This window comes from Protopterus annectens, chromosome 15.part0, assembly GCF_019279795.1.
Source record: "Protopterus annectens isolate FY-2018-M chromosome 15.part0, PAN1.0, whole genome shotgun sequence".
In the NCBI taxonomy this organism is placed as follows: Eukaryota; Metazoa; Chordata; order Ceratodontiformes; family Protopteridae; genus Protopterus; species Protopterus annectens.
In genome coordinates, this window is record NC_056749.1 from 212,890,183 (window position 1) to 212,916,836 (window position 26,654).

Genomic DNA, 26,654 nt, shown 5'->3' on the forward strand with positions numbered 1-26,654 from the left:
TAGGGCAGACCCAGAAACTGTTAGCCAGGGGCCTAAAGGTGTTAAGGCTTCTGTTGTCAAGAATCCGGTTCCTGCAGATAAAGAAGCCAGGGCCTTGGATAGATGGGGAAAGAAAGTTTATACTTCTTCCACTCTAGCTATGAGGGCTTTGAATTGCCAGTTTCACATGTTAAAATACCAAAACTATCTCCTTTCACAGTTGAAGTCTAAGGTTGATGCTCTGGCGGAAGGTATTGATTGTAAAGAGTTACAAGATTTAGTACATGTTTCTGAACAGGTGGGTAAGCATTCTTTGCAATGTGGTTTTGATGCTGTACAGGCCTCGTCTAGGGTGGCTGCTACTGGGTCAGTTCTTCGCAGGCATGCCTGGCTGAGGGATCAAAATTTATCTGACCATGTTAAAACAAGGATTTTGGATGCTCCTTTACAATCTGATGTGTTGTTTGGTTCTCCTGTTGAGGCAGTTTTAAAGAAAATGGAAGACAAGGCTAAGTCTATGCAGACTGTTAAAGATTTTTTGCAGGTTCAGCCTCCAAAGTTTAGTAGAAATTGGCCTGCTAAAGGGTGGACGTATCCTTCTTATGATTCCCAGTCTAGGGGTAGATCTAGACGTGGTAGGGGCAGAGCTCAGGGCTCTTTCAGGCCTAGAACAGGGAGTTCTCCTGCACAGTCTTCAGGTGAGGGCAGGGGTCAGTTCTTTCGTAAACAGACCCAATGACCTACCTTTTCGGCTGCCAGAGCCCTCTCGTCTGGCAGCACCTTTGGGAGGAAGGTTGGCACTTTTCAAAGAAAATTGGAGTTTAATTACCCAAGACAGATGGGTATTGGATATCATACACCAAGGTTACAGGTTTTATTTCCTTACCTTGCCTCCTTTCAGAGGCATGCCAGACGTTCCTCCTCAACAAAGAATAGAGGCTCACAAGCAAATTTCTCTGTTACTTCAACTAGGGGCCATACAGCCGGTCCCTATGCCAGAAGTGGGCCTAGGATTTTATTCTCGCCTGTTCCTAGTACCAAAGAAGGGGAACACGTGGAGACCAATTTTGGATTTATCTATCCTCAACACTTATCTGGACATTCCCAAGTTCAAAATGTTGACGTTACAACAGCTTTTACCTCTACTGGGCAAAGATCATTGGATGGTAACTTTGGATCTCAAGGAGGCTTACCTTCATGTTCCTATCAGACTAAGTTGCAGGAAGTATCTGCGTTTTCGAGCTGGGACTTCTCACTATCAGTTCTCTGCATTGCCCTTTGGCTTATCTACTGCCCAGAGTATTCCACGACGTTCTGGCTCCAGTGATAGCTTTCTTCAGGCTAAAAGGAATACAGATCTATCCTTATTTGGACGACTGCCTGATTCTGGCTCAAGGAAGGGAAGAGCTTCTTCATCATTTGGAATATGTGATAGCAGTGCTAAGATGCCTGGGGTATTCTGTGAACGAAATAAAGTCCAGTCTAGTACCCTCTCAGGACATGTGCTTTCTGGGTGTAAGACTGAATACAGCATCCCAGATGGCCTTTTTAACCCCGGACAAACAAAAGAGTCTTTCCCTTTACTTCCATCAACTATCTCATCAGTCCGGGCTGACTGCAAGGACAGTCCTTCAAGCCTGAGGGTTCATGGCATCTTGTATTCTGGTGCTTCCCAATGCCAAACTGCATATGAGGAAGTTGCAATGGTATCTCAAAAATGTATGGACACAGCACTGCCAGGATCTGGACACTGTCATTCAAATAATACCTTGCATTCAAAAGGAATTTTTGTGGTGGGCTCAGGAATGTCACCTAAACAAGGGACTCTCTGTGACCCGGCCAGAGGCGAGTCAGATTTTAACGACGGATGCCTCAGACAAAGCTTGGGGAGCTCATCTAAATGGAAAGTGGATACAAGACAAGTGGCCTGCCAGACTACAACATCTACATATCAACCTGAAGGAGATGTTAGCAGTCCAGTTTGCATTAATAGCTTTCAAGGATTTACTTCTTCCAGGGCAGGTGTTGATTCTAACAGACAACACAACTGTCATGTGGTACATCAACAAGCAAGGGGGAACGATTCTTATCCTCTATGCAGGCAAGCAATGATTTTGTGGGAGACTGCTCTCAGTTTACAGCTCAATCTTCAGGCAAGGTTTCTGCCAGGAGCACAGAACTCCTTAGCAGATGTGTTGAGCAGGCAATTATGGATCCCCATGAGTGGAAATTGGATCCTCATGTATTTCAGAAATTGACAGTGTCATGGGGAACTCCAGACATAGATCTGTTCGCTTCTCCACTAAACCATCAGCTGCCAAAGTTTTGCACAAAAGGTTTCATCCCACAGCTTGGAAAGTGGATGCTCTTTCTTTCAATTGGAGCAGTCTTCATGTGTATGCCTTTCCACCTCTGCCTCTCCTCCCAAAGGTACTTCTAAAGGTCAGACAGGACAAGCCAAGGATGATTTTAATAGCTCCAGATTGGCCTCGACAGCACTGGTACCCATTACTGAGAAGTCTGGTGCGGAAGCCTCCATGGCCTTTGCCTTGATTCCACACCTGTTGTCCCAGGAGGACAGTCATTTGCTCAATGTCAAACTTCACTCTCTTCACCTAACAGCCTGGCATATTCTGTTTTGAACCATAGAGGGTCTCAACTTCCACAACAAGTTTTGAATGTGATTTTGGAAGCTAGAAGGCCTAGTACAAGGAAAGTGTACGCAGATAAATGGAAGAGATTTTTATTTTGGAGTGCAGCAAAGGATTTTGATGTTTCTGAGCCTAATTTAAGTGTGGCTCTTCAATATCTTACTGAGTTACTGGACAAAGGTTTGTCCTTCTCTTCTATTAAGGTTCATGCTGCAGCAATTTCAGCTCACTATGACTGTGACCCGCCATTGTTTTCTCATCCTTTGTTCAAGCAATTTCTTAGAGGGGCAAAGAATATAAGACCCCACGAAGAGCTCCTACTCCTGCTTGGGATCTCAATTTTGTGTTGGAGAAACTCACTCTACAACCTTTTGAGCCTGCAGCTACTACTGAGTTGAAATATTTATCATGGAAGACTGCTTTTTTGTTGGCCATTACCTCTGCAAGAAGGGTATCTGAATTACAGGCCCTTATGGCGGTTGAGCCTTTCTTAATTTTCCATAAGGATAGGGTATCTTTCGTACTAATCCTTCCTTTATGCCTAAAGTGGTTTCTAGTGTGGCTTTAAACCAAACTATTCATTTGCCCACTTTTTATGCAAATCCCCAAAATAAAGGGGAAAAGATTTTGCACACTTTAGATGTACACAGGCAGTTGCGATATTATTTGGACAGAACTAAAGGGTTCAGGCAGTCTCAGCAGTTATTTGTTTCTTTTGCTTTGAGTTCTCAGGGCAAGCCTGTGTCAAAACAAACTATTTCTAAGTGGATTGGGTTTTGCATTGCTTTCTGTTATTCCCATCATGGCAAGGAGATTCCAGCTGGGATTAGGCCTCATTCCACTAGGGCTACTGCCACTTCGACAGCTTTTTTGAGGGGAGTGGCAACCAAGGATATTTTGGAGGCAGCTACTTGGGAGTTCAGTGCATACTTTCTCTAGGCATTATCACCTACCACTTTACTCTAAATCCAGGGCTGGTTTTGCCACTGCTGTTTTGCAGGGCATTTTGGCAGCTCCTGCTTCCTTATAGTTTGGCCATCCTCCCTTACCTCTGCTTTGGGATTCTACCCAAGTGTAAGGACTGCAGCAATGTGAGATGAAGAACATAGTACAGTTTTGTACCTACCATAAATGTAGATGTTCAAGATCCACATTGCTGCAGTCCAATACCCTCCCTCCTTCCCCTCTGTAGTTTGAGGTGGTTGTGTGGGTTGGGTTGTAAATATTGTGTATATTGTATATATTGTACATATAATTAGTGCACGGGTGGTTGTTGGTTTGTTTGCTGTCTTTTGGTTTTGACCTTTATTTTTAGGGTCTTCTGACATCTGGGGCAAGAAAAGACTGAGGATATGACGTCGGTCATGCGCATTTGTACCCTGACGTCCTGATGTCAGTCAAATGCGCCTTGACCGACGTCAGCCTTATACTTTGATATTCGGGCCGACCGAGGACAGCGGACTACCCAAGTGTAAGGACTGCAGCAATGTGGATCTTCGAACATCTACATTTATGGTAGGTACAAAACTGTACTTTTTGATTCATTAGAGGCCTTTTGCAGGGCTGCTGTTACTGGGTCTGGCATGCTTGACTTAAGGAGCAATCTTTGCCTGATCATGTTAAAGCTAAATTGTTGGATGCTCCTTTAAATCAGGACTGCCTGTTTGGCAACAAGGCTGAGGAAGTTCTTAAAAAGATGGAAGATAAAGCTAAATCTATGCAAACTGTTAAAGATTCTTTACAAGTTCAGCCTCCTAGATTTAGTAGGCACTGGCCCTCTTAGGGTCCTTTCCAGCCCCTTCCAGGTCTTATCAAGCCAAACCCAAGCACAGCAAAAACCCCAGGTTTCAGTCCCAGGGGACACACACAACTAAGCAGTGGGGGGCCTCCACTTCCAAATCTGGGAATAATAAGACTCCCCCCTATGGTAAACTGTCTCAATGAGTTATTTTTAACATTTCCAAGCACTTATCAACTGACTGCCCCTTTGGGGGGAAATATTGCTCTTTAATTGGGAACTCATTACCCAGGACAAATGGATTTTAAATAGTGTCCCAGGGATACAGATTTCACTTCCACACGTTGCCAACACCAAGTGGGTGGCCTGACCTACCCCCAAGTCAGTGGGCAGAGGCCCAAAAACAAGTATTTTCTCTTAAGCATGGGGGCTATTCATCTGGTGCCAGAAGAGGAAAAGGGACAAGGTTTCTACTCGAGACTTTTCCTGGTACCCAGAAAAGACAATTCATGGTGTCTTATCCTGGACCTGTCTACTCTAAACACCTTTTTGGAGATTCCAAAATTCAAGATGCTGACTCTTCAATTACTTCCTATGCTAGGCAAAGATGCCTGGTTGGCAACACTAGATTTAAAAGCATACCTGCACATCTCATTTTGCAGAAAATACCTATGCTTCAAAGCAGGCTACACACACTATCAGTTATCTGCACTGCCCTTTGACGTATCTACTGCACCCAGGGTATTCACAAAGTGCCTAGCTCCAGTTATTGCATTTTGTAGGCAAAGAAATATTCAAATATACTCATGCCTGGATGATTGTCTAATTCAGACAGAAAGCCAGGACATAGTTTTGAATCATCTGGCCTTTGTAAAAAGGGTTCTAACTTGTCTGGGGTACACCATAAACGAAAAGAAATCGCACCTTGTACCCTGTCAACAAATTATATTCCTGGGAGCAAGCTTGAATACAACTTCCCAGATGGCTTACCTTACGCCAGAGAAATTCATTTGACAACCTACTTCAAACAAGTGGCCACAAAAACCCTGCTATCTGCAAGACAAATACTGCAAGCCTTGGGGTTCATGGCCTCCTGCATTCTTCTAATTCCATATGCAAGACTGCATATGAGGAAACTACAGTGGTATCTAAAAAGCCTATGGTGTCATCATTCTCAAGACCTAGAAACAATGATTCCTATCATACCTCTCCTATGCCTAGAGTTCCTTTGGTGGGCAGAGGCCTGCCACCAAAACAAGGGACTACCTTTCACACCACCCCCTGCCGCCCAGACCCTAACAACAGACACATCAGACTATGTATGGGGGGGGGGGTGCTCACCTGGCTAGGAAGTGCATTCAGGGCAAATGGAACCCAAGTCCAAATGCACCTGCATATCAATCAAAAAGAAATGTTAGTTGTGCAGAATGCTCTGACAGCTTTCAAGGACCACATTCCTCCAGGACAACTAATGGTAAAGATGGACAAACACCACTGTTATGTGGTACATAAACAAGCAGGGGGGTACACATTCTTACCCCCTCTGCAGCCTAGCCATGGCATTGTGGAACACAGCCTTGAGCTACCAAGTGCCCCTACAAGCTCAATTCCTGCCAGGAAAATTAAATACACTGACAGACGGACTAAGCAGAAACCTCATGGACCCACACGAGTGGAAACTGAAACCAAGGATTTTCAACATGTTGACAAGCAAATGGGGGAGCCCAGATATAGACCTGTTTGCCTCTCCCTAGAACTACTAATTGGACAAATTTGCACAAGGACTCTCCACAAACAAGCCTGGAAAGAGGATGCTCTGTCCTTCAGCTGGAAAAACCCATCAGCCTATGCCTTCCCCCCTCTGCCTCTGCTTCCCAAAGTACTACTAAAAATCAAACAGGACAAGCCAAGGATGATTTTGATTGCTCCAGACTGGCCGCGCCAAGACTGGTACCCCCTCCTGCACAGTGTGTCGCAGTTATCTCCATGGCACCTGCCTCAGACTCCTTCCCTGCTGTCTCAGCAGGAGAACCAGATTCTGCACCCTCAGCTTCTAACACTGAACCTTGCAGCCTGGCTAATTACTTATTCTCTCCTTTACCATCGCTCAGCAAACCTGTGATGGATATCATTTTAGAGGCAAGGAGGCCTAGTACTAGAAAATCTTATGCTGAAAAATGGAAAAGATTCTGTGCCTGGAACCCATCTCAAGGGATGAGCACAACAGCGCCCTATTTACCTCATATTTTACAATACTTAACTGAGATGCTTCACAAGGGCCTGTCTTTTTCCTCCATTAAAATCCATGCCGCAGCCGTTTCAGCTCATTATAGCACAGAACCTCCCCTCTTCTCTCATTCCCCGCTCAAGCAGTTCCTCAGAGGGGCCAAAAATGAGACCACCCAGGCTCCAACTCCAGCCTGAGACCTTAACTTTGTCTTGGAGAAACTCACTCTACCTCCTTTCGAACCAGCTGGAATCGGCTGCAGATTTAAATTTTTTTTCCTGGAAAACAGCTTTCCTTTTAGCAATCACTTCAACTAGAAGGGTATCTGAATTACAGGCCCTTATGGCAGTGGAGCCTTTCATAATCTTTCATCCGGACAGGGTGTCCCTCAGAACCAATCCATCCTTCATGCCCAAGGTGGTATCCAGTGTGGCTCTTAATCAGTCCATTCATTAGCCAACCTCCTTTCCCAATCCACAGAATAAAGGGGAATGGATACTGCATTCTTTAGATGTGCACAGACAACTTAGATTCTATTTGGACAGGACTAAACCTCAAAGGAAATCTGAACAACTGCTGGTGGCATTTGCTGCAGGGGCAGAGGGGAAGGCTATTTCAAAGCAAATAATTTCTAAATGGAGAAGCCATTGCATTAATTTCTGCTATAAGCACCATGGAAAACCTATCCCCCAGGGGATCAGACCTCACTCCACCAGGGCTGCATCTACCTCTACAGCCTTTCTCAGAGGCGTCCCTACCAGGGACATCTAGAAGCTGCTACTTGGAGTTCTGTACATACTGTCACTAAGCATTGTCATTTGCCAATTTTCTCTAAATCCAGAGCTGGCTTTGCCACTGCAGTCTTGCAGCTGGCCCTAATGCTATCTAAATTCCTCCACCCAACCATAGCTTTGGGAATCTACCCAAATGTAATGACTGCAACAGTGAAACACGAAGCACATAGTACAGTTGTGTACACTTACCATAAATGTAAATGTTAGAGTGTATTCACTGTTGCAGTCCTGGTTACCCTCCCTCCAGCCCCCTAACTTCTTTTGGCTATACGTCTACTTTCCTTTACTATGCTTAAAAGCCTTTTTGGTGTATTTGCTTTTTTGTTGGAGGTATATCCTTGTACTTTTATATTTAATTGCTTCCCATTAAGGGGGGCACCTGAGATCTTGGGCAAGAAAAACTGATGTAATGGAATCGGCTGCATGTTTTATACCCCTGACGTCATGGAAGAAGGGACCGCAACCGACGCAGAACCCAAGACTTTTTTAATCGGGCCGACTCAGGGCTACCTGCAAGCAGATAACCCAAATGCAATGACTGCAACATTGAGTACACTCGAACATCTACATTTATGGTAAGTGTACACAACTGTACTTTCTCTCTTCGTATGGAAATGTCCAAAGACAATTATTGCCAGAAGTGTCTCACACACTGAACCTATTTACACAAGACAAATTTTGATGCACCCTATTGTCAAGCATCTTCAACTAACCATGTGGGCGATTCATATTTAATACCTCTTTGGCCCCTCTTTTCAGAGGATGTGCAACAGGTGCTAAAGGAGGCAAGAAAACCTGCTAATAGGAACTCCTGATATTGGCAAGTGGAAAAGATCTTGGCTAATAACCAGGGCCCTATAACGGATTATGTACCACTGGTACTTAAATATTTGTACAAGTTACTAGCCTCTGGCCTTTCATACTCTTCTATTAAGGTACAGGTTTTGGCTTTTTCAGTACATCTGATCATGGGTCCTCCACTTTCTTCAACGTTTTTAACAGTTCCTGAAAGGAGCTTTGCAGCTCAAGCCAGCATGCAAATAGGTCGCTCCTTCCTGGGATCTTGTGCTAGAAAAATTAACCACGGGGACCACAAATGCCCTGGGGAAGCGTAAAGGCTGAGATGGGGCAAACATTTTAATGTTAAAGATGTTTTGACCCTGATATATATGCAGTCTAATTTTCAAGACAATTTTGAAGTTTGGAATACTGAGAATTTTCACAGACAGCACAAGTGGGTGGACAATCAGCAGGCGGAGAAAGGCAGTGGCCTGCAATCTGGTCAGTTAATAGAACCTATACCCGCAGACCTCCTATATTATCTCATCTATGTTATCCTGTCAGAACAGATAAACTGTTATCTTTCAAACTAAGTGGAAGTTAGTGTTTCTTACTCTAACTTTGCTCTGGGGGACTCCAGAGATTGTTCACTTCCCAGCTTAAATCATCAGCTCAAGAAAATAGTGTACCCATTTAAAGAAGCCTGGGCAGTGAATACCTTTTCTATATACAGGAATAAAGGACTGATGCTACAACAGTGATAAGTAAGGACATTTTAAAACCGAGGATAGCCAAACATCCAACCAGCATACCAAAGTCTTTACACTTTCCAGGTGCTGTATGTTAGGTATATGTCCAAGGGGATAATAATACCTGACATGAGCAACTCAGAACTTCTTTGCTGCCAGTTCAAACGCTACTTTGAATTTAGTCTACCAGACATTCATTGAGTTGGTTCAGCTACTGAGCCTGCTAAAGACAAGTGGCTGGTTGGGGTTTCTTCCTTCCTTTATTTTTTTTCCTCTTTTACTTTTGCCTTTTACATGTCATCCAGGAAGGTGAAATGCGACTCTGGGAGGCAGATTCCCCTATAAAGATAGATGCAAAAAGTGCCTTTTTTTGTTTGGGTGCGACACACGACCATACCCAGAGTGTGATCTGCCTGGTGTTTGGCCCCAAGACTCTTCACAGTCATCTCTCATCCCTTTCTTTTTACCTGGAGAACCAGCCATTAAAGCTTTTAATGCAGGGTACCATGGTCTATGAATCCACCTGCCCCAACTTTGAAAAAGAAAGCCAAAAAGGCATGTTCTGAATCTTTTGAAGTGCCCAAGGACCAGCCGGTGCCTACATCAGCTCCTTCTGTTGCGACAGAGTTGGAGGCTGACACGAAGCTGCTTACCTGCATGTCCACCAAGGCTTTACCTATGTCTGCTACAAATGTGGAGTGGGAACCACAGCTGATTATATGGGAGGGGCCATGGGGGATTCCCCAGATAATTGTGAAAGAGGTGCCTGGTACTGTCACTGGGTGTAGGCAGGGCTGTGAAACTTCTAGATTAGTTAAAGCTGATGTCCCTTTTAAAAAAGCAATGGAAACCAGACGTGGCCTCTAGCTAAGGATCCTCACCAAGAATGGCAGGATTGTACGCAAGGGCTTTCACGTGTCCTTAGGGCATTGAAACCCCCTTAAGGCTTATCTGTTCTTGCTTCTGTTCCCTGGTCCTCTAACCCTTCAGAGCAACTTAAGTAGTTGGATTCTTCTGAGGATAAGGAGGATTTAGTTTCTGGTGTGAAGTCATTGGCCTACTCCTGCCAGAGCCATTCTCCTCTTGTCCTATGGTCTGAAGAGGAAGATTAGCTATCCTATGTCTACCCTGTGAGTAGAATTAACTTTTGGTGACTCCTGTGGTTTGTGTGATGGAACACTTTAAGTGGGATTGTTCCCAAGTGTCTAGCATTCAAAAAAGGTACTATGAACAATTGCATATAGATTCTCCCAGACCTTCTGCAGTCTCTCCAGTGTTGGATGCCCTTCTGGACACTTTTTCTTCGGGTCTGTATCAGCATTTCAAAAATATAATGGTTCGAATCACTAAATATCAAACTAAAATGATCGAACTATTAAATTTTCGAATGCTGATATAAAAGATAAACAAAAAAAAAACCTGAAGGGTGTAGGAAGGGGGGCAAGCCCCCATGCACCCCCCACCCCCCCGCTACTTAAATATACCAACTCCGAGACCACACTACATTGTAGTAAATGGAAATCTCCCCTTATGGAGATTTCCGTTTACCTGTTTGATGTTCTGCACTTTCGGCATTCTCGCATCGACAATATCGTATTCGATACTGTCGGCGTTCGAGATGCTGATAGGAACCCTTTTCTTCAGCTTCGCAAGCAACTGATTTCCAACCTCATTTCCCCAGAATGACTTACAGGATGTCCTTCCATATTGCTTTTGCAGTATTCATTACATTATTCATCCCCTGCCTAGGGCGGCCTGACATCTGGCCAGTTTATCAAAGCCTTTAGGCTGCTTTAAGAAACACCATACATCACATGTATGCTCCTTGCATTGCATAGGGCATAAAGGTGGTGTCCAGATGTGCCTTCCTTAAACTCCTTTGCCGACAGTCTGAATGCCATCTCTGATCATTGGTCTGATTGTCTGAGTCATTGTTGGTGCACCTACCCATTCAGATAAGTGCCCTGTTGGGGTTTTCTACTTATCATTTTGCTTTTTTACATTTGTGTTGTGGGGTTTCAGGTAATCCAGAAAGGGTAAATGCCAGTGTTGGGAGACAGATGCCCCATAAAGACCACGAGTAGTGCTTGTTTTGTTTAGGTGCTTCTCATGATTATACGTCCTGTACTATTTATCAGGCTTTTATTCCAAAGACCTTACTTAGTAGTCTTTCATCCTTGTCTAGTTATGTCGAAAACCGGCATCTAAACCTCTTGGCGAAAGACAGGGTGGAGGACACTTCCCAGCCTAAGGATCAGCCATTTTTGAAGAAGAGGGTCAGAAAAGTCAGGTCGGATTCTTTGGCTGCGCCTCATGTATTGGACATCTCTCTTGAGGCTGATGAAAACACGGATGTTCGCCTGGTTCCTGGGTTGGATTATACTGCCGTGACCAGTTCGGAGGCCGGCATGGATCCTGCTACTCATATGTCCTTGGAGGCCTTGCAGATGTCCATTTCAGTTGTTCAGGGGGAACTATGACTGATTATCACTAAAGGGCCTAGGGGGTTCCTCAGGTAATGGTGAGGGAGGAAGTCTGGGCTATGATTGAGTGTAGGCCGACGTTGGAGCCTTCTACGATTCATAAGGTGAATGTCCCCTTAAAGAAGCAGAAAACAAAACCTGTTCCTTCTGTTCCTAAGAACCCTCAAAGTGAATGGCAGAATTTTACTCTTATGGCCTTGAAGCCTCCTCAGGGGTCTCTGTCCCACCTCCTCCTGGGTCATCTTCCCCTCTCAAGAGATCTAGGGATCAGGATTCCTCTGTGGAAGATGAGAATTCAAATGAGGAATCCTTGCCCTTTTCTGCCCTGATTACTTCCCCTCTGGAGTATGGCACTGAGGAAGAGGAGTCTACTAATTCAAAATCTCCTTTTGAGGAGATTTCTTTTGGGGATACCATTGCTAGGATGACTGAGTTATTTAAATGGGATTGTTCCCAAGTGTCTGAAGTGCAGAGGGGGGTATTATGAGCACCTTCAAATGGAGTCTCCCAAACCCTCTGATGTTCCTCCTGTTTTGGTTGTGTTATTGGATGCTTTCTCTTCTGCTTCTCAGGCCCAGACTGTCAGCCTCCTGCTCCTAAGAAACCAGAATTGTTTTGTAAAGTGCCTGATGACTGCAAATTTCTTTACAAGTGCCCTTCTGCTGACCCTTCAGTGTTCTCTGTGGTATCTGATAAGCATTCTAAGTTACTGCCCTCGGCAAAGCTTCTTTCTTCTGACAAGGACAGCAGGACCATGGAAGCGCTGGGTAAAAAGGCTTGTACTTCGGCCACCCTAGCCTTTCGTGCTGTTAATTCAGACTCTTATGACCATATATGTATTGGCTCTCCTTTCTCAGGCTTGTCCAGTTATTTCTGACCTTCCTGATTCCGAGATTATGACTTCTGCCTTGTCTCTGTTACGGACTTCTTTCCAGGTAGCTTGCCATTCGATTAAATGTAGTTATGATGCAGCAGATGCTTCCACTAGAGCTGCTGCTTCTGGCTCTTGTGTTGAGGAAGTATTCCTGGCCATAGCTTCAGCCTCTGCCTGATGATATTAAGGCTAAGTTGATGGATGCTCCTGTGGACAATAAATCTGCTTGGTGCTGCTTCAACTGATTTGTTCAAGTCCCTGCAGGAGAAAGCAAGGAGTTTCAGGATCTGAAATGTATTTTTCTTTCACCAGTGCCCAATTTCCAGAGAAACTATTTTACTAAACCAGCTATTGTTAGAAGGGTCTCGTACTCCTCCTAAAGACAAGAAGTTTGGTAGGAGGGTTCACCCCGCTCAGTCTACTCAGACCCCTCCTGCTGAGAAGCCTTACTTTCTTGTTAAACCAGGTGATGTCTGTCTACCTGATTCTTCCCAGCCGCTTTCCTTTTTGTTTGTCTTTCTGTGTCTCTTCTGTCTGGTTAAGCATAACCCAAGACTCTCTGGTTCTTTCCATCATTTGCCAAAGGTATTTTGTGATTAGGATATCCCCACCCCCATGGGCATTTCTCAGCCTCCTCGAGAATAGTTGTGTGTTTGCAGAGGTGCTTCAGGATCTTTTGACTCTGAGAACTATTCGAGAGGTTCCAGTTGCTCAAAGAAGGAAGAGGTTTTGTTCCAGAATGTTTTTGGTCCCCAGGAAAGAGGACATTTGGAGGCCCATTCTGGGTCTTTCTCAACTGAATACTTTGCTGAAGGTTCCTTCCTTTCAAATGTTGTCCCTTCAGACTTTGTTCCCTTTGCTGCTTCCTAAGGCTTTTATGTTTTTCTGGATCTCAAGGATGCTTACCTCCATGTCCCTATTCATTCCCTTTCCAGGAAGTTTTCACATTTCTGTGTTGCTTCCTGGCATTTTCAGTTTTCTGCTTTGCCCTTTAGCCTTTGGGTATTTACCAAATGCCTAGCTCCTGTGATTGCTTTTTGCAGGATTCAAGGGATCCAAGTATTTCCTTGCTTGGATGACCTTTTTTAGCCATCCTCTCCCGAGATCCTCCTAAAAAAATCTTCATTTTGCCATTTCCTTTCTGCAAAGCCTGAGGTTCACAATACATTTCAAAAGTCTTTTCTGACTCCTTCTCAGGACCATGTTTTTTTCTGGGTTGCAGGTTCAGACAGTTCCTATGCTGGTATCTGTACCTCCTCCCAAGGTTTTGACACTCCTTTCCTTCTTTAAAACTCTTCATCTGGTCTCCATCACAGCCAGGGAGTTTGAGCTCTGGGGTTCATGGCATCCACCATCCCTTTGCTCTCTCTGGCTAAACTCCACATGAAGAAGTTTCAGTGGTTTCTGAACTCGGTTTGACTTCAACATGAGCATCCCCTAGACATTGTAGTTCTTGTCTCAAGAAGGAACTTTACTGGTGAATTTGGCAGTTGTCTCGAAATCCAGGGCTCCCCTTCACCCCCCCCCCCCGTCCCTCTCTTGAACTGTTTACAGGTGCCTCAGACGTGGGATGGGGAGCAACTTTTGGCTCCCTAAAGGTGAAGGAGGTTTATTCACCTCTTCAACAGAAAGAGCGCATCAATGTCAGACAGAGGAGAGCTCTTCTGCTGCCTCTTCAGGCTTTTCATCCTCTTTTTTTTTTTTTTTTTTCCCCAGGACCTCTCAAGGTATTTAAAGACAGTGATGTGTTATGTAAACAAAATGGGGGGAGGGAACAATATCTTTGCTGGTTGGCACTTCTGGTGTTGGATCTTGCTGTCCAGTATCAAGCGACTCCCTCGGGTCAAAACTTTGTGGCTGGCACTCCGAGCAGATCCTTAACTCAATCCCACGAATGGATACTTCACAGGAATGGTTTCTGGACATTGTCTACCAGTGGGGTACTCCTCAAATAGATCTATTTGCCTCCTGTCTGAACAGATTTCCTCTTTTTTTGTGCCAGAGTCCCAGGTCCTGTGGTTTGGAAGCTGGATGCCCTATAATTTTCTTGGAAGGGGATGTTTCTTTATGCTTTCCCTCCCTTTCGCCTCATTTCAAAAGCCCTGTTCAAACTTCAACAGAATACTCCCAAAATTTTGTTGGTGACTCTTTTGGCTGAGCCAACATTGGTTCCATCTTCTGCATTTAGCTAAGGGCAGTCATCACAATTTACCTCACCGGGTGGACCTACTAACACAAGACAAGGGATCTCTCATCCATACCCACCTGTCCACTCTTCAGCTGACACTGTGGGTGATAGGATTTTGATTCCACATAGACATCTTTTTTTCTGAGGATGTGCTTATGGTCCTGCAGGAGGCTGGGAAACCCACTGCTGGGAAATCCTACTTAGCCAAATGGAAGAGGTTTTCTTTTTGGTGTCTTGTAACCTAGATCCACTTTCTGTGGATGTTCTTTGGTTCTTTCCTAGGTGTGTGAATTGTAGAATGCTGGGTTGGCCTAATTTTCTGTTAGGCCCACTTATCAGCTATTTCTGCTTGTCTGACTTTTTTCCCCTCATTTGGCTTCTAGATTTGAAGCTAAACAATTCCTTAAAGGCATCCTTCATGTTAGGCCTCCCAGGAAGCCAGTTCCTTCTCCCTGGGATCTTAATTGTGTTTTGGAAAAATTGGCTTGGTGTCCTTTTGAGCTTGCTGCTTCATCTTCCTTGCAGCATTGCCCCTGGAAGACTGTACTTTTGTTGGCCCTTACTTCTGCCAGACTGGTGTCGAGCTTCAAGCCCTTAAGGCTTGTCCTCCTCCTTTTTGGTGTTTCATAAGGACAGGGTGTCCTTGCGGTACTAATCCTTTTTATGCACAAGGTGGTTGAGTTTGTCCCTTAATCAGTCATTCATTTGTCCATTTTTCCCCACTCTCTGCAATCTGCCGGTGAGAGGGTGCTGCACACAGTCGATGTGCATAGACAACTCTGATTTTATTTGGATAAGAATAAGACCATTAGGAAATTTGATTAGATGTTTGTTTCTTTTCATCCTTAGTCCCTAGGTTTAACTGTACCCAAGCAAACTATTTCTTCTTGGATCTCTAAAGCCATTTCCTTTTGTTATTCTTTTCATGGTAAGAGTCTTTCTTTTCCTGTTAAGACTCATTCTGCTAGATCTGTGGCTTCTTCTGGTGCTTTTTCAAGGGTGTGAATACTAATTCTGTATTTGAGGCAGCTACCTGGACTTCTCTGCATACCTTTAACAAACACTATATGTTGGGTGGAATCTCCAGAGATAGAGTTGTTTTGTTAGGGACATCCTTCATGGCTTCCTAGAGGGCTCTACTGGTCTTTCCGTCTCCCTAGTTTCTTTCTGAGCTTTGGCACTCTCCCTAATGGTACTGCAATAGTGATATGGAAGGACACAGTACAGCTGTGTAAAATCCTATCATAATGTTAGATGTCCTTCTCTTCACTGTTGCAGTATTCACTCACTCCCTCTGCCCCCTGGTCCTATTCTCTTCTGAATGTACTGAATACATCGCTTTTCCTTGGACTGGGATTCCTACCGGGGGCTCAGTTCTGAGGATATTATGTCCATACATCACCTTTAAGCCCTATGGTACGCGAGGAGCATGTGTATGATGTACGGCATAACTGAAAGCAACCTACTGGCTGGACATTGGGCCTGCCTTGGCAGGGGATTCCTAATGTAATGAATAGTGCAACAGTGAAAAGAAGGACATCTACTGTTATGGTAAGATTTTACGCAATTGTAATTTTTATAAAGTCCCTGAAGATCAAAAATTAAGTCTCTCCTCTGACCCAGCTGTCATTTCTGTAGCTATTGATAAACCTAAGCTGCAGTCCTGTGCTAAGTTTTATACTTCTGCAATGGATAGTATGGAGAAAGTGTACACTTCTGCAAGTTGGCCTTTATTGCTATTAATTGCCAAACCCGTATGACATGTTATGTCACAGCTCTTCTGTCTAAACTTGGTAGCATTCTGACTACTATGCTTAATTCTGAGACAGACTTCTGCTATTTTCGTTTTGAGTACTGCTTCTCAGGTGGCTTGTCATTCTATTTACTGCAGTTATGCTGTTGATGCATCGGATTCTATGAGGAGGATGTACTCTTGGCTGCTTCTCCAGGCTACCCGATGACATCAAGGCTAAATTGCTCGTTTCCCCTTGGACAATCAAAAATCTTTTTGGCACTGCATCTCCTGAACTTTTTAAGGCCCTGCAGGATAAGGGTAAAGTTATGCCATATCTAAAACAAATATTTCTTTCTCCTGTTGCTAGGTTTCAGAGGAATTATCCCTGTAAGCCTTCCTTTGTACATATGCAGCCCTCTCATAAGTGTGCCTCCAAGAGAGCTTTTCCTGATGAGCCATCCCAGGGTCCTTAAGGTCAAAACCTTCCTTCCCTAATAAATCTGCTTCTGTTTGACATTCAGCCTCCTCTACCCCTTGACTAGATTCCTCTGTCCCTCAGGTTGTGTGTGTGTGTTTTCCTGTTTGGTAACATATTACTTCAGACTCTTGGGTTCTTTTCTTTATGCAGAGAGGTTATTTCATGGTTTTGGAAGTCCAGTCCTCCCTTTTCAGGCCTGCCTCAGCCTCCTTCTTGTCAACTCTTCATTTTTTGACCCCAGGGGTCTTTACCAAATGTCAGGCACCAGTGATAGACTTCAGGGGATTCAGATAGTCTCCTATTTCGACAACCTTTTGTTTCAGCCCCCATCTCAGCAGTTCCTACTTCGGGATCTTCACTTAACTGTGAGTCTTCTTCGCGAAGTGTGAGGTTCACCCTAAACCTCAGGCTGCGACTCCCTCCCAGGATCAGATCTTACTGGGTTGCAGGATTCAGGCTTTCCTCCCACCTCCAAGGTTCTATCTTTGACCTTTTATTTTCTGTCTTTTCTCCCTGTCCCAGTCCCTCCTGCCGGGGAATTTCTATGAACTCTAAAACAAATGGCGGTTGCTATTCCTATGGTTCCCTTGGCCAAGCTCCTTATGAGAATATTTCAGTGGTATCTCAAGACTGCTTGGTTTCAGCACTGCCATCCTTTGGATTTTCCTGTGCCTCTCCTGCCTTGTCTCAAGCTTGAGCTCCACTGGTGGATTCTTCAAGTTTCCATGAATCCAGGCCTATTTTCTCAGGTTCCTCTTCCCATTCAGGAGCTGTTACAGTTGCTTCTGACCAAGGTTGGTGAGCTTCTTACAACAACCCCAAGGTTCAGGGTCTCTGGTCCCCAAGAAATTGTATCAGTATCAGGGAGATGAGAGCCCTAATTTTGGCCCTTCATGCCTTTCACTCCCTTTAGATTCCATTTCTGTTCATCTTTTCAGACAATACTATGGTTATGTGGTACATCAATTAAGGTAGCACAAAGTTTTACCTCACTTGCAGTCTGGCTTTTCAGGCTTGGGCTTTTGCGGTCCACCACCCCTTGTTTCTTCAGGCGCTTTGCATCATCTTAGAGCACAATCTTGTGGCAGACGTTTTGAGCAGGACAGATCCTCACAATAGACTTGGAGTTGGGGTATTTCTCAAGTATATCTTTTTGGTTCCCCCTGTAAGACGACAACTTGCCCAGTTCTGTTCTAGAGTGCCAAGTCCTCTCTTTTCCTGGAAGGAGATGTTTCTGTATGCCTATCCCCCTTCTTCCTGTACTCCTAAAAGTCCTGCACAAAATCATGTGGGACAGGCCCAAAATCTTGCTTGTGACTCCCTTTTGGACCAGACAGCATTGTTTTCCACTTCTATTTCATCTTGCGAGGGACAGTCATCACAGGTTACCTCACAAGATAGATCTGCTCACACAGGGCAAGGAATCTCTTCTCCAACCTCATTTACCCATTCTTCAGCTGACTCTTTGGGTGATAGGGTTTTGATTCTTTTTTGACTCCAATTTTCTGAGGATATGCTTCAGTTTTGCAGGAAGCCAGAAAACCCACTACTAGAAAATTCCGTTTGGCTAAACGGAAGAGGTTTTCTATTTGGTGTCTCAAGCATGACCTGGACTTTTTTTTCTGTGTGTATTCTTGGGTCCTTTCCTGTATGTGTGAGTTGCTAATTTCTGGTCTGGCATATTCTTATGTTTATAGCTCATTTGTTAGCCATTTCTGTTTCTGCCTTTGAATCCATACATTGCTTCTTGTTTTGAAGTAAAACAATTTTTGAAAGGTTTCCTTAATACTGGGCCCCCAAGAAAGCATATTCCTCCTCCTTGGGACCTGTAATTTAATTCTTGAGAAATTAACTCAGTTTCTCTTGGAGCCTATAGTTTTCTCTTCTGCTGCATTGTACTTTAAAAATGGTACTGTTCATAGCTCTTCCTTCTGCCAATAGGGTCTCTGAGCTTCAGGCACTTGTGGCACTCCCACCTTTTTCCCACAAACAGCATCTCTCTCTTCATGCTAATCGTTTCTATATGCCCAATGTTAATGAGTTGTCCTTAAATCAAACAATTCATATGCCGCCTTTTTCCCCTGTTCATGAAATGCTAGTAAGAGGATTCTCCACACCTTGAATTTACATGGACAGCTCAGGTGTCACCTAGATAACACTAAAGATGCCAGGAAATCTGAGCAGCTTTTTATTTCTTTTCATCCCAGTAACTAAGATTTGGCTATTTTCAAGCAAACCATCTTCTCCTGGATCTCTAAGGGCATTTTATTGTTGTTATTTTTATGGCAAGCAGCTTTTCCCTTCTGTTTGTGCTCATTCTAACATCGTGGTTGCCTGTTTGGGTGCTTTTTTTGTGTTTCTTGGATACTAGTTCCATTTTATAAACAACGGTGATAATGAAGGACATTGTACAGTTGTGTAGTAACTTACCATAACAGTAGATATCCTACTTTTCACTGTTATAGTATTTTGTCCAACCCTTCTTACCCCTGTTATTCTTGGTTGACCATTTTTTGCCAGGGGGTCCTTCATACTCTCTTTAGTTCCTTTCTTTCTCTTCTTCTCTTCCTAGATGTACACACTTTTGTTTCTCTTATTAGGTTGCTCTGGTTCTTCTAAGGGCTATTCAGTTATGAGGATTAATACTCTTGCATCACATGTGTACCTTATGCCTTGGGTGTAGGATGTATGTCTGGCATACAGAGCCTGGAAGGTGTAAAAGCTTTGGTAAGCTGGCTGGACATTCAACTATCCTCAGCAGGATATCCCAGATGCGAAGAATGCTGCAAAAGTAGGAGCTACTGTTACGGCAAGTTCTTACACAACTGAACTCTCCGTACATTTCCCATACTTCCTCCTCCTCTTCACAGGCCTGATGATGGTCAGGCAGGACAAACCAATTCTCATCCTCATAGCCTTCTTTTGGGACAAATCACTAATCCTTTTGACCCCCTGCATACTACTGACCCAGCAAGAGGGGACCTTGTACATTAGATTCTCGAGGCTTCATACTAGCAGCTTGGAATCAGACCATGATCCCATACTTGACTTCCTTTCTGTCTGAGATGCTGTGTATGTTACAGGAGTCTAGGAAACTAGTACCTACAAGGAAATGCTACCTTGTGAAATGGGAACGATTTTCCTCATGGTGTACCTGTTGTGATATTTTATCCTGAGGCACGTTTGATACAGCAAGTTTTGAGCTACTTGATGCCCTTGTTTGACAAAGGGCTTGGCATATGAGTATGTTAAAATCCACCTTTAAGTTATCCAGCGTGTCTTACCCTCTTATAGCCATTGTCACAGGTAAAGGGACACTAGCATGTCTGCAGCAGATCATAGGGATGTGGGAGGAAACTGGAGTAACCAGTAATTACCTATGTGGACAAAAGTAAGGACGTGTACACTCCACAAAAAATGTCCTCCAGCCAAGAACCAGTCAGTGCAAGGCAACAATGCCAACAGCTGTGCCACTCTGCTGTCCAGTTTTCCAGTCATTCCATAATGTAAAATGTACTTATTCAGGTGTAGCACATCATTGTTATAATGTTTGGTTACATTTTTTTTTTTTTTTTTTTTTTTTTACTGTTAAACATTTAAGAAAATTGTGTGCAGTCATAGAAACAGATGCATGGCATATTTTTGTGATAATTTCATGCAGTATACAGCATTGCTGAGCTGAGTATGGTGATGATATTTCACTCTGTTTCTTATAGGCAGCTATATGTCGGTGCAGTCAACCTTTGTCTGGATTCAGCGCTCGCTGTGTGGAGGATGAGCAAATGCTGCAAGCAATAAGCAAAGCCACCCCAGGGAGTTCATTTATGTATGTGGTAGATACAAGACCGAAGGTATGGATTGATAAAATTGTTTACTTTTTTTGACAAATAATGCTTCAATGTTTTTGTGCAAGCATAAAATAGCGTTTTGTTTTCCACAGTAAACATTCAAGAAAATAGTTGATCTGCCATTTGCTTTCCAGACTGTGCCCTTTCACTCTGTTGCCTCTCTGCTGCAGTTGGTAGTTTCATCACTTGGGGGAGGATACTGCTGTAGGCTATACAGATGCTTCAGGTGTCAGGAATGTAAAGAGAGGACCATTACTTCCTGCTTCAGAACTACAGTTCTACTGGCTTTCAAGCAGTTTCTGAAATGAACTGTGTTCTGTTCAAGAATGTTCTTATGTCTGCTTGTCCTCCATCCCCCTCACTGGCATTTGATGAGAGGCAGAATACTCAAGAGTGAATTCTATCCGGGGTCTTATGGATGGGGGACATAGCTTACTTTTGCCTCTGGTATCTCTGATAGAGATTGTACTGTAGCTTCTGGGTAAAATAGGATGGTTGGGCTGTCACTGGATATCTTGTTACTGGGTGTGAGTTATTCTTTGAAATCTGGTTCCCTCTGTGGATCAGGTCAGAATTTAGTCACTGGTATCTTGCTGGATGAAGTTGTGCCACCTGGCTTTTCGTGTGCTGATAAGAAGAAACACTTGAGTAATGGTAGAGTATGGTTCCAGTTGAAACATATAAAGGTAAAAACTTTCTGCTAGCTAATTTGAAAACGTATGTACTGACTGACTTAATTTAGTTAAAAATGGGTCCCTGTTGTAATTCTGTCTACTGCAGTTGTAACCCTTAGAACAGTGAGACTGAAAGTGCAAATACAGAGATTTTGCCAAGTCAGCGTTTGTAGTACCTTTTGGATTCTTCCCCCTTTTTGAGGCACAATGGGATTGAAGTTTGTATATGTTAGCAGTTGGGGCTTGAAGGGTTCAGTCCCTCACATTGAGGTAGTGCAGAGTGAAAAGTCCTTCCCCAACTGTAACAAAAAAAAGTTTTAATGCCATCAAAAGTTTTAAAGTTAATTGTTACATGTTTGGGAATTTTCATTTTTGTCATTGCAAGTAACCAAAGTATCCAGTACAGCAGGTAACTCTCTTCACTCTAACTTTGTTGCCAAAAATTGGAATATCCTTCCACATAGTATTAGATCCATAAGTAATCTTAATTATTTCAAAATATCTCTCAAAATTTTTGACACTTATTTTGAAACTTGGCTTTGCACATGTAACACTCCAGGTTAATTATTAACTTAGCACTACTTATACAATTTGGCTGTACGTACTAACTCTCTTAACATATTCCTTCTAACAACATTACTTCTCTACAAGTAGTTACATTCCTAGCTGCAACTGTCTCACCACGGAAGTATTGCTAACTATGCACTACTTTGCCTAAGTGATTCTCCTTACTTAATTTCCTAACTAATGATGTGAAGTTGTTAAATCTCGCCGTTTATTCTCACTGATGGGATCGGCTCCGACACGGCCGATAGCAAAGCTGAAGGTTTGCCAGTAGCTCGAGACCAAGCCCCTTATCCCACAAGGCACTGCTGGAATTACCTCAGATCTAGTTTGCCGCGGCAAGAGAGATCTCGGTGATCCAGCTAGCTTGGACCATTTGTGATAGAAAAAACAGCAAGTTCTTATAAAAAAATATTTCTTTTTGTTTTAGAGGATAGTTGTGTATTAGTGTTTAAAAATTTGTTAATAGTTTCTTTAGTTTTGGATAGATAGTGCCCTGTTGGCTAGTTGTTTTGTGTGGGCCTTTAGCCCTGTTTAGACTTATTAATCTTTCTTATAGTCAGGGTTTTTCTCTGTGGGCTTCTTTAGCCCTGTATTTGTAAACTATAGTTGTTATAGATAGTGCCCGGATTGGGCTTAGTTACTTTGTGGGTCTTTACAAGTAAAGTAAAGATTTTACTGTCTTAAGTTTTTGCAGTACACTAGTTTGTTTTACCTTAACTATGTCGGATGACAAGGAAAAATCCCATCCTAAATCTGGATTCAAGAAATGCCCAGATTGTGGGCAGAAAATGTCCGTCACTGACGGACACATTCAATGTGTCTACTGTCTGGGGGCTAAACACCTCCCAAGACATTTGCAGCATTTGCCATTCCTTTTCTTTAAGAGTTCTCTTGGAGAGGAGGAAGCTAATAGACAGGGGATTGCTACAGCAATCCTTTTCTGAGGTGTTGAGTAGCCATGAGGGTACTAACACGTCCTCCAAATCCTCAAAATCCAAATCTTCAGACAAAGTGGCAAAAAAGGCAAAAATTTCAGGAGGGTCATTGGTTCCACAGACCTCGGAACCGAGTGTATCTTTGATTCGGAGCCAGCTCTCAGTATTGGAGCCGGTCTCTGAAGTTCCTTCTTCTCCTCTGCTCCAGTCAGCACCTTTGGTGCATTCTGCTAAGTCCTCAGTCTGCCTTTCAGATTTGGACATGGATAGGCTAGTGCAGAAGCTTTTACAGGCACCAGGACTTGCCATATTGTTGTCTGCCCCGACCAGCTCGTCTGTGCCGAAGACCATGGAACCGGATTTGTCTACTCCTTCTCCGAGCCGTACTGGACTCTTGGAGCCAAAGGAAACTGATCTGATGATTGTCGAACTCTTGGAGCCGATACCCGCACCAGTGTTATCGGCTCCATCTACTCGGATGTCCTCGGCACACACCGAGGACTCTAGGAGCCGACGCTCTCCCATCGGGTCCGGGGAGGATAGTCAAACCGATTTGTCGGTGCTGACTCTTCCTCTCGGGGCATTGGCTCGGATGAGCTTGGCTCCTACCTCGGGCTTGGAGCCCAGGGTTTCGGTGCAGGAGGATCGGACGGTACTCTCGGGTCAATCCACTCCTTCTCGTCGGAGCCATGGTGCCTTCGATGCTATAAGGAGAGTTTTGTCTCCAAAGACAACGTCCGCATCGGTTCAGCCTTCCTTCTCCCCTCAAGCTCCTGTGTCTGCTTCTTCATCTACCGGTCCCTCTAAGCGTAGAGACCCTGAGCCTCAAGTACCCCCACAGGGCCTCCCTTGCTCTTCTGAGACCTCCCCAGATCCCCCTCACTGAGGAGGTGCCCAGGAAGAGACTGTGCAAGAGGAGGCACTTAGATTCCTCACAGGAGTCTTTGACATGTGACACGGACTAGGATGAGTCAGAAGGGTCCCCTCAATCCCATCTGAGGATATCTCCTTTGCAGAGATACTAGCGATCCTTAGTCAGAGGGGCGATTGGCAGTCCAAGACCCCTACTGAGGACGAGTCTGTACTCTTGAAGGCTTTTGGGTCTCAACCTTCCACTTCTTGGGTGTCTCCGCCTTATGACGAGCTCATGGAACTGATTTCTCTTAAGGTGTGGGAGTCATCGGAGGCCATGGAACCTGTTCCTCGTAAGCCCAATAAGTACATGTCTGCCCCAGTGGACAGGCCATTTTTGACAAAGGGAGTGCCTGTTGATGCCATGGTGGTAGCTGCAGCCACCAAAAAGGAAGTGTCTGAGACATCCACATCTATCCATCCTCCTAACAGAAATTCTAGGGTCATGGATAGATATGGGAAACGCATGTTTAGTTCAGCAACTTTTTCTGTGCGATCACTGAACTACTTAACCCACTTTACGAGACTACAAAGTGATCTCCTGAAAGAGCTAGGAGATGCAGTCTAGGTTACGGTAGCTGAAGGGGTGGCCGACAAAGTCAATGCCCAGCTTTCTTCCCTAAACTCAGTGGTAAACTCGTCCATGCATCTCATATCCTATGCAGCTGATGGTTCGAGTATAGCTGCTAGTTCGGGCATTGCTCTTCGAAGACAAGCCTGGATGAGTCTCTGTTCCTTTGCGGAACCCTTTAAGTCTTCCTTTATTATTACCCCATTCGATGGCTCATCAGTGTTTGGGCCCAAAGTAAAGGAAACTTTAACCAGGTGTGAGCAGGAAGGCAAGACCTTATCTGCCGTTGGAGTCCGTTTTTCTACCCCCTACTCGGCCCTACCCCAAGGGCCCTAGGGGAGGGAAAATGTGGTTCCGAAAAGCACAGGGATCCTTTCAGGACACACGTGGAGAAACCCCCTCTAGAGGCAGAGGGAGGGGGTTATAATGGAAGACTCCACCCCCACTGCAGAGGGGTTCCGCAGCAACAGGGTGAACAGGGGTCAGTTCTCCAGTCAACCCTACCAGCGCCCCTGAAAGGGGGCCTGACTGTTTGGCTCTGGAGGCAGTCGGGGGTCGCTTGTCTTTGTACCCAGAAGCCTGGCTAAACATAACATCAGATACATGGGTACAAAGCATCATTTCCAGAGGATATTTCATACCATTCTCTTCCCCTCCCATTCCTGTAAACAGAATCCCAGATGTTCCACCCAATCTCAGGGAACAAGCAATCGTAGAGGTCCACAGATTGCTAGAAAAAAAGAGTCATCCAACCAGTCCCAGCAGACCAAGTTGGATTCGGAACTTACTCAAGATTATTTTTGGTCCCAAAGAAAACAGGGGACTGGAGACCTATCTTGGACCTCAGCAGACTCGACCAGTTCATAAAGAAAGAGAAGTTCCGAATGGTCACGCCTCAGTCCATTCTTCCCTTCCTAGGGAAAGGCGATTGGATATGCTCCATAGATCTCAAGGACGCGTACTATCACATAAAGATGAACAGACGCTCTAGAGATCATCTGCGTTTCTGGCTGGGAGCCAGTCATTAGCAGTTTCGAGCCCTGCCCTTTGGTCTCACTACAGCCCCCAGAGTGTTCACCAAATGCATGGCAGTGGTCACGGCTCACCTGAGAGGTCTAGGATTCCAGGTGTTTCCATACCTAGACTATTGGCTCCTCACCGCTACCACCAGGCATCAATTGACTCAGGCAACACAATACACTCTGACACTCTGCCATGCGTTAGGCATTACAATCAACTTCGAAAAGTCTGCCTTATCGCCATCGCTGCATACCATTTTTATAGGAGCAGAGTTAGATACCTCAACTACCACTCTACGTCTTCCTGTCGAAAGAGTCTCGCATCTCCTTCTTACGTCAGCTCACTGGTGTCAAGAACAAAGCTACAGCAGCAGAGGTATTGAAGGTGCTAGGTGGCGGATCCGCATCACACTCCATGTCTTCTTCCTGGCTCACTTTCCAGGATGTTTTCACCAATGTGGCTTCATTGGTTTCTTTGAGTTCTGGGGTTGATTCTGCCATGGTCCTCCATGGTGTGGGGTCTCTTCTTCTGGGTGGGATTCTCCCCACATGGACTGGCAGTTCCAGAAGATCATCTTCTGCAGTCCTTTGCCATCTTCTTCTGCTCTTTGTTGCAGTACTTTCAGGGTCTCTCTTTTCCTCTATTCTCCTTCAGTCTGTGTCAGTATCCTGGTACTCTGGGACACAAGTCTTTTCCAGCTTGTGTCTCTCATTTCTGTTCTGGGAAATCCTGTAGGTCTGTGCAAGCTTTTCCTCATGGTGGTCCAGTCTTGTGATCAGCACATCCTTCCCCTCCTTTTCCAGGTCTTTGCCATATCCTTTTTTTGCCAGCTCATTCTACCACATCCTCTGTTTTGTTCTCCCGGTCCTCTGCACTTTTTTCCACTCTCGGGTCTCTTATGCATTTCCTGCTTCCATGTTTTACTCTAGTTCCTACTGGCCTCCTGGGTTTCATTTCCTCTTCCTTGGCGTTTGTCCGATATGGTTGTTCTGTCTTCTCCCTTCCTTCTCTTTCCTCTCTTTCATCCTCTATATGTCCCTTTCAAATTTTTTTCAAAATTTTTTAATTCTTTAATAAATTTTACAATTTCATATAGTTTAGTAAATTATATGGAAAAAAATATTAAATTTAAAATTCTATATTTTTTTTTTTATTATTTTAAGAAAGAATTTTTTTAAAATATTGTTCAAATTTTTTTATTTTGTTTTGTAAATTATATTTATATTTAATCATGTTATTCTAATATTTAAAATTATATTTAAAATAAATATCTTCTATCTATTCTTTTTCCTCTTTCCTTTTCCTTCTTCTCTCTTTATATTCTTTTTCTCTTTTTTCCATTATGCCTTCTTCTTTCAAGCATTATCTTTTTCCTTTTCTTTTCCTCTCTCTCCTTTTTCTCTCTTTTTCTCTCTCTCCTTCTCATTTCTTCTTCTTTCTTTCCCCCATTT

General features: G+C 44.1%; 1 protein-coding gene across 1 annotated transcript in view; it reads left to right on the forward strand.

Moving 5' to 3' along the window:
• MTMR8 (myotubularin related protein 8) overlaps positions 1–26,654 on the forward strand; it is a 1,273,681-nt gene that overhangs the window by 303,647 nt on the left and 943,380 nt on the right. Inside the window, 1 exon segment of the mRNA XM_044057715.1 lies at positions 20,393–20,527. Within this exon segment, the coding sequence (XP_043913650.1) occupies positions 20,393–20,527 (135 nt within the window).